The 12,361-nt window shown below is 40.2% G+C and overlaps 1 gene segment (V, D, J or C); it reads right to left on the minus strand.

Annotated features, from left to right (window-relative positions):
• Nucleotides 1-8,329: 8,329 nt before the first annotated feature.
• LOC135572691 (Ig kappa-b4 chain C region-like) overlaps nt 8,330-12,361 on the minus strand; it is a 5,205-nt gene continuing 1,173 nt past the window's right edge. The window contains 2 exon segments of the C gene segment in view: nt 8,330-8,918; nt 9,840-9,936. Coding sequence covers nt 8,602-8,918; nt 9,840-9,936 — 414 coding nt within the window.

Here is a 12,361-nt window from a genome sequence, read left to right on the forward strand (position 1 = left end):
TGACTCAAATGTAAAAATGTTCCAGCAGAAATTCAGCAACGAATGATATGGCGTCGAAGGAGAGGCATGTCTCCTAGCCTTCCCATAGACATTAGTGATCATTACCAAAGTTAGCTTTTGAATGTAAATTGAGCCAATTGCTGTAATTCTTCCAAAAAAACTCGTCCTGCAGTGGAGGCTGCTTAATGGAGGACGGCTCATAATAATGGCTGGAACGGTATCATGTTTTTGATACCATTCCATTAACTCCATTTCAGCTATCCGTTATGAGCCGTTCTCCCCTGGCAGCCTCCACTGTCATCATGAGACCAAAATAAACTTGACAACGTATTTGGTTAGCTAGCATGCTATAGCTTCAGTTAGTTTGTCATGCTAGCTTCTATTTTTGGTAACATCTGAGTAATTTGCAAAGAGATTACAACAACAGTCCTTATTGGATCCCCTCTACCCTTGCGATACTCTTCAGACATTTTGTGAACAATGTTTTAATTGGATTTAGACCGGAGTTGATTTTAATGGGAAACCAAACACAGCTAAAGAGTTTGTTGGGGGTAATGGGCTTAATGGCCTGACCGCCATTAACAACATGGAACCATTAACCAAGGTGAAGGTCTCAGTTTGATGTCATAGCCCCACAACTATATCATGGTATGTCCTCCATCTTGAGCTTCCTGGACACATTCATATACTTTCCCCTCTGATAGTTTGCTGCAAATGGCACTGACACCAAAGTTTTACACATATTTTCCAGAAATAGCATTGGTTTACTGTGTTTAGTCGTGGAAGAGGTGAAACAGGCTACGGTATCTGCACCAAATAGATTCTGAATGCTAAATATAGTCTCCCAATTCATGGACAGACGATATCTCCTTCTCTCAGGTGCTGTTAAATGGTAACCCGTTGTCCCCGGGCTGGACTGAGTGCATCCCTCTCAAACATTGGTCATTCCCATCCTCCATCTGCGACACACACATACACACACCAATCAGGGTTCATTAAAGCCCCTTCCGCTAATTAAACACATTTGCGCAATGAAGGCGTCGTTTGAAAAGGACAACCATCCATCAGGGGGCAGGGGAGAGGGGCAGGGGCAGGGGAGAGGGGCATACCTTGGAGGGCCATTTAACTAGTGTGTTCCACCAGTGAGGTGGGGGCGAGGAAGGCTCTGTGCAAACCAAGCCTGGAATATTGTCCATATGTATGGTAACATCGATGCCATGAGATTCCTCCTATTCCATCGTCTTGACACCTCACACCATTGTGCCAGTTAGTGTTTCTCACGTTTAACTTGTGTCTGAATAGACAGCCCAGGCTTATGATAAATATGGTTGAAAAAAGGGACAAAAATAGGACAAAGGCCACAGAAAACCACAGTAGAGGGCAGCATTTGCAAATGAATCAAAATTCCAGCAGAAGAATTCACCTCTTGTTAACCTAGGGAAAAGAGTTTAGATCGATAAACTTTGATTCCTGGCTATTTTTAGCAGTGCTGAGTATCATTTCTATAATAGTCACCACAATGTGACTGAAATTGGTTGACGATTTAATCATCCATTCATTTCATTGAGTCATCTCCACCCCTTCTCTCCACATCTGGCCCAGTCCAGGGTATTTCAGGCAGTGAAACTGTTCAACTGATAGACTGGTAATTGTGAGAGTAAAACTGAGATTTACATAGACATGGCTGGGTGGTTCTGCTTGTCCCAGAATAAAGCAGCACTGTCACCAGATGTTCACTCTGTCCTCAGCGGTTTGCTAAGTACGGGTGTGATCACTTTGGTGAGTGTCCAAGATATTGAGGAAATGTTCAATAGCATTCTTAATTTGAGCCAATTTGCTACAGCAGGAAAATAATCCAACAGTAACAGGAAATGTGAATTATAATGTGGATTATAATTAATGTACATTTTTGTTGGTAGTGATGTGTTTATCATAAGGGAAAATCAAGTCTGAAATTTCAAGGTGGAAATTACAAACTTCAGAAGCCATGTTAAACCTCAAATACACTAAATGTTTTACATTTCCTGCATTGCAGGACAGTTCTCCTGCAATAGGGTGATCAAATTAAGGTCCTACATTTGTAGATTACAGCCTTTATAAATCAAGCAGGTTAAAAACTTTTCCAAGAAAGATTAATCAGGAGTACCATCTACTACATGTGGATAGACCTCTCATGTTAATCTGTTAACATTGTAGTATCTAGACCTCTCATGTTAATCTGTTAACATTGTATTATCTAGACCTCTCCTGTTAATCTGTTAACATTGTAGTATCTAGAACTCTCCTGTTAATCTGTTAACATTGTAGTATCTTGTGTTAGTATGAACTAGTGGTTGATGACGATTTGGTTTCAAGTGAGAACATATATAACTAAGCAATGACATTATTTAGGTCTGAAGGTTTTCAATCTGTCAACAAGGCTTTATGAATATATTTCTATATCATTCAACAACATTTAAGATTAAAGTCTACTTTGGTTTATTGAAAGAGACAACAAAAATATTTGTTCTTAAGGTAAATCTTTATTTAAATTTATTCATCAAAGCATCAAAGCAAACATTCCTACAGTATCTAATAGTAATAAAGCAGAACACATCAAATCTAACACTGATACAACCTCAGTCTACAGAGAGGATTGACACAATGAACTCAAGCAAAGCCCCCTGTCTGTTTACATGTCAGTGATCAATAAGAGAGAACATCTGATCTCAGAACAGAGTCAAAGCAGAGGAACCAGCAGCCTCTCTCTGCAGGGGTGTGTGACTGAGGGTTCCTACCCAGAACAGTCAGTCAGCCTTCCTCATGGTCTTGGTGACTGGAGTCTGTGATTTATGGGACTGGCCTCCTGCTTCTTGCTGGTCCCATCCACTTTCCAGCTCATGATCCTGTCTGAGGGGAAGCCCTTGTTGCATTCGGAAAGTATTCAGACCCATTGACTATTTCCACATTTTGTTACATTACAGCCTTATTCTCAAATTGATTTAAAAAAATCTATACCCAATAACCCATAATGACAAAGCGAAACATTTTTTTAGAAATGTTGGAATATTTATATATATATATTAAAAAAACTATGAAATTCCTTATTTACGTAAGTAGTCAGACCCTTTTCTTTGTGACTCGAAATTGAGCTCGGGTGCATTCTGTTTCCATTGATCGTCCGTGAGATGTTTCTACAACTTGATTGGAGTCTACCTGTCATAAATTCAATTGATTGGACATGATTTGGAAAGGCACATACCTATATCATACTATATATCTATATAAGGTCCCACAGTTGACCGTGCATTTCTGAGTAAAAACCAAGCCACGAGGTCGAAGGAATTGTCCATAGAGCTCTGACACAGGATTGTGTTGAGGCACAGATCTGGGGAAGGGTACCAAAACATTTCTGCAGCATTAAAGGTCCCCAAGAAGAATGTGGCCTCCATCATTCATAAATAGAAGAAATTTGGAACCACCAAGACTCTTCCTAGAGCTGGCGAACCGGCCAAACTGAGCATCGGGGGAAAAAGGCCTTGGTCAGGGAGGTGACCAAGAACCCCATGGTCACTCTGACAGAGCTCCGGAGTTTCTCTGCCGTGATGGGGGAACCTTTCAGAAGGACATCCATCTCTGCAGCACTCCACCAATAAGGCCTTTATGGTAGAGTAGTCAGACGAAACCCACTCCTCAGTAAAAGGCACATGACAGCCCACTTGGAGTTTGCCAAAATGCACTTAAAGACTCTCAGACCATGAGAAACAAGATTCTCTGGTCTGATGAAACCAAGATTGAACTCTTTGGCCTGAATGCCAAACGTCACGTCTGGAGAAGCATGGTGGTGGCAGCATCATGCTGAGGGGATGTTTTTCAGCAGCAGGGATTGGGAGACTAGTCAGGATCGAGGGAAAGATGAACAGAGCAAAGTACAGAGATCCTTGATGAAATCCTGCTCCAGATTGCCCAGGACCTCAGACTGGGGCCAAGTTTCCACTTCCTACAGGACAATGACCCTAAGCACACAGACAAGACAACACAGGAGTGGCTTCGGGACAAGTCTCTGAAAGTCCTTGAGTGGCCCAGCCAGAGCCCGGACCTGATCCCAATTGAACATCTCTGGAGAGACCTGAAAATAGTTGTGCAGTGACAGAGCATAACAAAAGTGTATCTCAATACTTTGTTATATACCCTTTGTTGGCAATGACAGAGGTCAAACGTTTTCTGTAAGTCTTCACAAGGTTTTCACACACTGCTGCTGGTATTTTGGCCCATTCCTCCATGCAGATCTCCTCTAGAGCAGTGATGTTTTGGGGCTGTTGCTGGGCAACACGGACTTTCAACTCCCCCCAAAGATGTTCTATGGGGTTGAGATCTGGAGACTGGCTAGGCCACTCCAGGACCTTGAAATGCTTCTTACGAAGCCACTCCTTCGTTGCCCGGGCGGTGTGTTTGGGATCATTGTCATGCTGAAAGACCCAGCCACGTTTCATCTTCAATGCCCTTGCTGATGGTAGGAGGTTTTCACTCAAAATCTCACGATACATGGCCCCATTCGTTCTTTCCTTTACACGGATCAGTCGTCCTGGTCCCTTTGCAGAAAAACAGTCCCAAAGCATGATGTTTCCACCCCCATGCTTCACAGTAGGTATGGTGTTCTTTGGATGCAACTCAGCATTCTTTGTCCTCCAAACACGACAAGTTGAGTTTTTACCAAAAAGTTCTAGTTTGGCTTCATCTGACCATATGACATTCTCCCAATCTTCTTCTGGATCATCCAAATGCTCTCTAGCAAACTTCAGACGGGCCTGGACATGTACTGGCTTAAGCAGGGGGACACGGCACTGCAGGATTTGAGTCCCTGGCGGCGTAGTGTGTTACTGATGGTAGGCTTTGTTACTTTGGTCCCAGCTCTCTGCAGGTCATTCACTAGGTCCCCCCGTGTGGTTCTGGGATTTTTGCTCACCATTCTTGTGAACATTTTGACCCCACGGGGTGAGATCTTGCGTGGAGCCCCAGATCGAGGGAGATTATCAGTGGTCTTGTATGTCTTCCATTTCCTAATAATTGCTCTCACAGTTGATTTCTTCAAACCAAGCTGCTTACCTATTGCAGATTCAGTCTTCCCAGCCTGGTGCAGGTCTACAATTTTGTTTCTGGTGTCCTTTGACAGCTCTTTGGTCTTGGCCATAGTGGAGTTTGGAGTGTGACTGTTTGAGGTTGTTGACAGGTGTCTTTTATACTGATAACAAGTTCAAACAGATGCCATTAATACAGGTAACGAGTGGAGGACCGAGGAGCCTCTTAAAGAAGAAGTTACAGGTCTGTGAGAGCCAGAAATCTTGCTTGTTTGTAGGTGACCAAATACTTATTTTCCACCATAATTTGCAAATAAATTAATTAAAAATCCTACAATGTGATTATCTGGATTTTTTTCCACATTTTATCTGTCATAGTTGAAGTTTACTTATGATGACAATTCTTGGCCTCTCCTCTTTTTAAGTGGGAGAACTTGCACAATTGGTGGCTGACTAAATACTTTTTTTGCTCCTCTGTAAGTACATGTTTAGAATAAGGCTGTAACGTAGCAAAATGTGGAAAAGTCAAGGGGTCTGAATACTTTTCGAATGCAAAAACACTAAAGTACTACTTAAATCAGTTTTTTGGGGTATCTGTAATTTCCATGACAAATATAAGGACAAATATAAGCACCCACCTAATTTACTATTATTATAAAAGCAAGCTCATGCAGGACAAAATATATTCTAATGATGGGAGCCTACTTGGAAACTGAAATAGATTTGAAACATTAATTTGCATAATGCACCTGCTCCGCTGCTCTAAGAGGATTTATATCCCTGTGAGTTTAAAACTTCTTAAGGATGACGCAGAATATAGTTCCCATGCAGGAACATCAATCAGCGGAAATTCAGAGCGCCACCTATAGTTTTTGATAAAACTCAAACTTTCATTAAAACACACATTCAAAGTAGTGAATTAAAGCTACACTCGTTGTGAATCTATCCACCAAGTCAGATTTGTAAAATGCTTTTCGGCGAAAGCATGAGAAGCTATTATCTGATAGCATGCACCCCCAAAATACTGCACCGTCACCTAACACGACAGATTTTGCGGTAGCCGGCGCTACCCAAAACGCAGAAATAAAATATAAAACATTCATTACCTTTGACGAGCTTCTTTCTTGGCACTCCTAGATGTCCCATAAACATCACTATTGGGTCTTTTTTTTTCGATTAAATCGGTCCATATATAGCCTAGATATCGATCTATGAAGACTGTGTAATCAAGGAAAAAACTGAGTTTGATAACGCAACGTCATTTTTTTTAATTAAAAAAGTCGATGATAAACTTTCACAAAACACTTCGAAATACTTTTGTAATGCAACTTTAGGTATTAGTAAACGTTAATAAGCGATCAAATTGATCACGGGGCAATGTATATTCAATAGCTCCACGTCCTGATATCATGTCCAAATATTTCTCAACCAAAACATCCGGTCGGAGACCGGAAGAAATGCCCTGCCTTGTGTCCGTTTGACCAAGAAACAAATCCGAGACAAATGACAAGACTGTTGACATCGTGTGGAAGCTGTAGGTATTGCAACCTCGGCCCAATTTAATGTGGGTCACGTTTAACAATGGGTTGAAGTGGCGCATGGATATATTTTCCCATTTTCAGTGATCAGATTTTCCTGCACTTTTCGATGACGTTCTGTTATAGTCACAGCCGTGATTTAACCAGTTTTAGAAACGTCTGAGTGTTTTCTATCCACACATACTAATCATATGCATATACTATATTCCTGGCATGAGTAGCAGGGCGCTGAAATGTTGCGCGATTTTTAACAAAAAGCTGCCAAAAATGCGCATGATCCTTAACAGGGTTAACACTTCATGACTGAGTGCTGTACTTCATGACAACAGAACCCACAACAACCATGACTTTTATCACCATCTTCACCTGGACACTTGTCTTCTGCATACAAGGTATAATAATGATGGATATCTAAGTAATGATAATTGAGTAAGTAATATATGATTATCTCAGGATAACATATTAATGACATAATTTAAGATATTCAAAAGTGTTTTGTTTGTTTCTCTCATCATTCAATATTCAGAATCCAGAGGACAGTACACTCTGACTCAGACACCTGCAGTGAAAGCTGTTGGCAATGGAGAGACGGTCAACATTGGCTGTAAACTCAGCAGTGGTATATACAGTAATTACCTGCACTGGTACCAACAGAGACCTGGAGAAGCTCCTAAACTCCTCATTTATCAGATAAACAACAAGTTCACTGGGACTCCATCTAGATTCAGTGGTAGTGGATCTGGGACTGACTTCACTCTGACCATCAGTGGAGTCCAGGCTGAAGATGCAGGACATTACCACTGTCAGAGTTTACACTACCCCAACAGTGTTTGGGTGTTCACACAGTGATACAGAGCCATACAAAAACCTCCCTCAGTGAGGTGATGTTACATCAGCATCCGCACCATAAATCGAATCCCCATATGAACCTCACAACCAAACATGTGATGTGATCATCTAGCATTATATGAACTATTTTGATGAGCAGGTTATTGACTGTTACATCTGTGAATGAGACATGATGCTGGGCTCAAATAAGAGACATGTTTATGCACATATCTAATTTAAGTATGATGTCCATTTATTACTGATTACTTATGTATCTGTTATGTCTCCCACCCTGAATCAACCATAAACGTTCAAACCAGTCCACTCCCCCACATCTGGCCCAGTCCAGGACATTTCAGGCAGTGAAACTGTTCATCTGCTTGACTGGAAGTTGTGGGAGTGAAACTACAATTTACATAGACAGAGCTGGGTGGTCCTGCATGTCCCAGAATAGAGCTCTAATGTCACCAGATGTTGACTCTGTTACCAGGGTGTTAGAGGTAGAGAAGACTCTATGACTATCTTGCAGATGTGATACTGGTAATATTATGTGGACAACTTTTTAAATAAATGTAGCTAAATGCAGCTGTGAGATATCGATCAAATGTTCAATAGCATTACATTATTGTATTTATAAATCTAGAAGTCAAGCAGGTCAAAAACTTCTGATAAATATGAATAAAGAGTACCTACTGTACTACAAATGGCTAAACCTCTCCTGTTAATCTGTGAAAATAGTAGCATCCTTTGTTAGTATGAACTACCTGTTAATGACGTTGTGGTACATAAATAACTAAGTAATAAGGTTTAGGTCAGATAGTTTTCATAGAAACTGTGAGTCCTACTTTACAAATATTTTTCAACATTTAAGACTCAAGTAAAATTATTGAAAGAGACAACAACATATTTGTTTCTAAGATAAGTCTTTATTTTCATCTATTCATCAAAGCATCAAAGCAAACATTCCTACAGATTCTAATAGTTATATAACAGAACACATCACATCTAACACTGATACAACATCAGTCTACAGAGAGGATTGATACATGAACTCAAACAAAGCCCCCTGTTAGTCTACATGTCAGTGATCAATAAGACAGAGAACATCTGATCTCAGAACAGAGTCAAAGCAGAGGAACCAGCAGCCTCTCTCCACAGGGGTGTGTGACTGAGGGGTCCTACCCAGAACAGTCAGCCCTCCTCAAGGTCTTGGTGACTGGAGTCTGGGATTTCTGCTGGGCTTCACAAGTCACCTCTCCTGCCTTGGTCCACTCCTGGCCAGTGAGAGTCAGGGTGCTGCTCCAGCTGTACAGGCCATCCTTCTCCAGGACCGTAGGACTGGCCTCCTGCTTCTGGCTGGTCCCGTCCACTTTCCATCTTATGGTCCAGTCTGAGGGGAAGCCCTTGTTGGCCAGACACATCAGTGTGGCTGTTGTTGTACTGGACAGCTCCTCACTAGAGGGGGGCAGGACGGTGAGGGTGGGGGCACTGTTACCTGGAACAAACAGAACACATCAACTAAGTAATTACAACAAGTACAACTTTAGTAAGAGATTATCTTCAGAAAAGTACACATCAAAATATAGTGAATTGGAAATGCCATCTAAATATGAATGTAGCTGGATTGTTTAAAAGATGTGGAGAAAAACACTAAAGTAATAGGATACAAAGCAGATTTATGAACCAAACAAGTATAAAGTGGTTAAATAACTAGAGTTACTAGTCATATGGTGTCAGTTATACATGTTATACAGATATTGTTTAAGAATGGATCTGATCAGAACAGCCAAGTCATATTCATAGTATTTACATCACATATCAAACATGTTGGATTATGAAGTCAGTTACAACCATAACTGAGATCCTTTGTCTTCACACTGACAGTGAAGTCTACCATGAACACGATGCAACAATGATGAATACTATATAAAATACCATTAGTTATTATACCAGAATTAGGAGTTATATTCTGCAATTATACAAATAAGACACGTATTTAAACCTAAAATGTATCATTTTGATTCAATACATATTTATTTGAAAGAAGGCTCAGTCAAAATCTCAATTTAACCAACATTTTTTGAGTTAAAGATAAAAAAAATATAACTAAACAAATCGCACACAAACAGTAATACACAATGCAACAACTATATTCCATATTATTAAATAGTTATCATACTGGAACTATCCTCTGCAATCTATCAAACCACACATTTAAATAAACACCTACATTTGAACATGTTAATTAAATAACATTTCATTTGAATGAAGGCTTAGTCAAAAGTAATTGAACAAAAATATATTTTTTAGGAAGTAAAATACGTAAAATAACAATATTTTCATGGAGACAGAGTTTCACAGAGTAAAATACCCCCCAAAATAATCATAAAGAAATATCAAAGAGCGTGTTACTTACTTCCAACATCTAGTCTTGTGCCGCTACCAAAAGTGCACCACAGTGATACAATCCCTATTACTGCTGGTACAAAAACCTCTGTGTTGTGATGCTGCAGCTGTTACAGTGAAGATCACTCATACAGAATCATAATCAACACTAATACACTTTAACATCTTCCAGGTAAAACAAACACTTCATATTAGCTGTTTCTAGGTAATACAAATATAAACTGTGTCTTAAATCCAGATATGAGTCATTTTTCCTTCCTCTGTGTATCAGGTTCTCCTAGTCTGGAGGTACAGTCCAGCATCAGATCAGTGTTGCTAGTATTCCTCCATATTGTCCATATGAAAGACAGCAGCAGTAGTGATAGTGATCCATGTTGTATATCCTTTATTAAACATGTTGATCTCACATTTAACAGTGGTGGTAAAGTCACAGAGGACAGACAACACTACCAGAGGAATCCTACCAGCTTTAGTTTAGAGAAGTGTTCACTAACTGATTAGAGGAACTTACATGAGAGACCGAGCATGAGTGAACAGACAGTTCATTATATCTGATCATCATCAGAATAATAAGATAATGGTGGTGTGACTTAAAAGTTACCATACATTAGTTATCAGATAAAACAGTTGCTGTTTGATGTTATTAAAGGGGCGACATGTAGCTAGCGGTTAGAGTGTTGGGCCAGTAACAGAAAGGTCACTAGTTCAAATATCTGGGTCGACAAGGTGAAAAATATGCTAATGTGACCTTGAGCAAGGCACTTAACCCTAATTGCTCCAGGGTCGCCGTTGGCAACGGCAGACCCTGGCCTTGACCCCACTCTCCGAGGTTGTCTCATTGGGAGTTGGGATATGCAAAAATAAATAATTCCAATTCACACTTGGGCATAAAACTGTGTGAAATAAGAACAATTTAATTACCCACCTAATTATTATGAAATAAATCTCTAAATGTATTCTGATGGGAACCTACTTGGAACCTGAAATAGATTTGAAACATTAATTTGCATAATGCATCTGCTCCGCTGCTCTAAGAGTGTTTATATCCCTGTGAGTTTAACACTTCATGACTGAGAGCTGTTCTTCATGACAACAGAACCCACAACAACCATGACTTTTATCACCATCTTCATCTGGACATTTGTATTCTACATACAAGGTTACAATTTTCAGAATGTATTGTTGAAAATGAATTAAATCTACAGTGTTTACATGTACAGTATATCAATGTTAATATTTCTATTCAGAACTATTCATTACTATATGTAACATTCCATTCCTATAAATGTTTTACAATATTTTTCAGAATCCAGAGGACAGTACATTGTGACACAGACTCCGGTAGTGAAAGCTGTTCTCCCAGGACAGACAGTCTCTCTGAACTGTAAAACCAGCAGTAATGTGTATTCTAATGACCTTCTAGCCTGGTACCAACAGAAACCTGGTGGAGCTCCTAAACTCCTTATTTACTCTGCTACAACACTTCAGTCTGGGACTCCATCTAGATTCAGTGGTAGTGGATCTGGGAGTGACTTCACTCTGACCATCAGCGAAGTCAAGGTTGAAGATGCAGGAGATTACTACTGTCAGAGTGCGCACTACTCCAACAGTGTCTGGGTGTTCACACAGTGATATAGAGCCGTACAAAAACCTCCCTCAGTCAGATTGCACAGTGACTGTACTGATACAGTTGGGACCTACTGCAGGTGCTGAGGGGAGGAGATGGTCCAGTACAATGACACAGTGTGTCGTAGAGCTGAACAACAATAGAGTCAAACTAGAGCTATGTCTAGAAGACCTTACATCATAACTGATCACTAAATGTTTCTCCTGAACATTAACTACATGTTGACTCTGTTAAGTAACCATCAACCAATCTGAATGGAGATATTGCGCAATTATCAAAACCCCTAAAGAGGACTTGTGTTTTGAAAAGCTAGAATTCAATCAACATGATTCAAACAGATACAATAAAGCCACTAAACATTACCCATACATCCTCCCTCACACTACTGTGGTAGTTCCAGAGAGCAGCAGGTGATGCAGGAGACTGGAGACGTCAGAGCTCTGGAGAGCTCCCTTTTAGATCAGTCAGTCAGCAGCATCACAGACTGCAGTTACTGAGCCTGACCACTGGAGGGAGACATAAAGCAGCTACTATCTGGTCTAATAACACAGTAATAAAAATATGCTCCATTTGTAGATGTCTATAATCAATATATCAGTCCTCATTCAGCACTTATATCAGAAACCATATCAGTGATTACATAGCTATCAGGTTGTTTCTACATCACACAACATTTATTAATAACATCTGACTGTCCAGGAAGAGTATTTCAGTGAAAAAATCTTCCAGAACATTCCCAGCCTTTGATTGAGCCCAGATGAGGCTGGCTGGACAATTAGCCTCAACCATTAAAATGCTGCTGTTCACACAGATCCCTTCAACTACAGTATCCCTGTGGCACCAAAAAGTATGTTTGAATAGTAAGGACACTTTGCATAGACAGCACATGCTTCAGTGCTCTGGGA

The sequence above is a fragment of the Oncorhynchus nerka genome, linkage group LG8 (genome assembly GCF_034236695.1).
Source record: "Oncorhynchus nerka isolate Pitt River linkage group LG8, Oner_Uvic_2.0, whole genome shotgun sequence".
NCBI lineage: Eukaryota > Metazoa > Chordata > Actinopteri > Salmoniformes > Salmonidae > Oncorhynchus > Oncorhynchus nerka.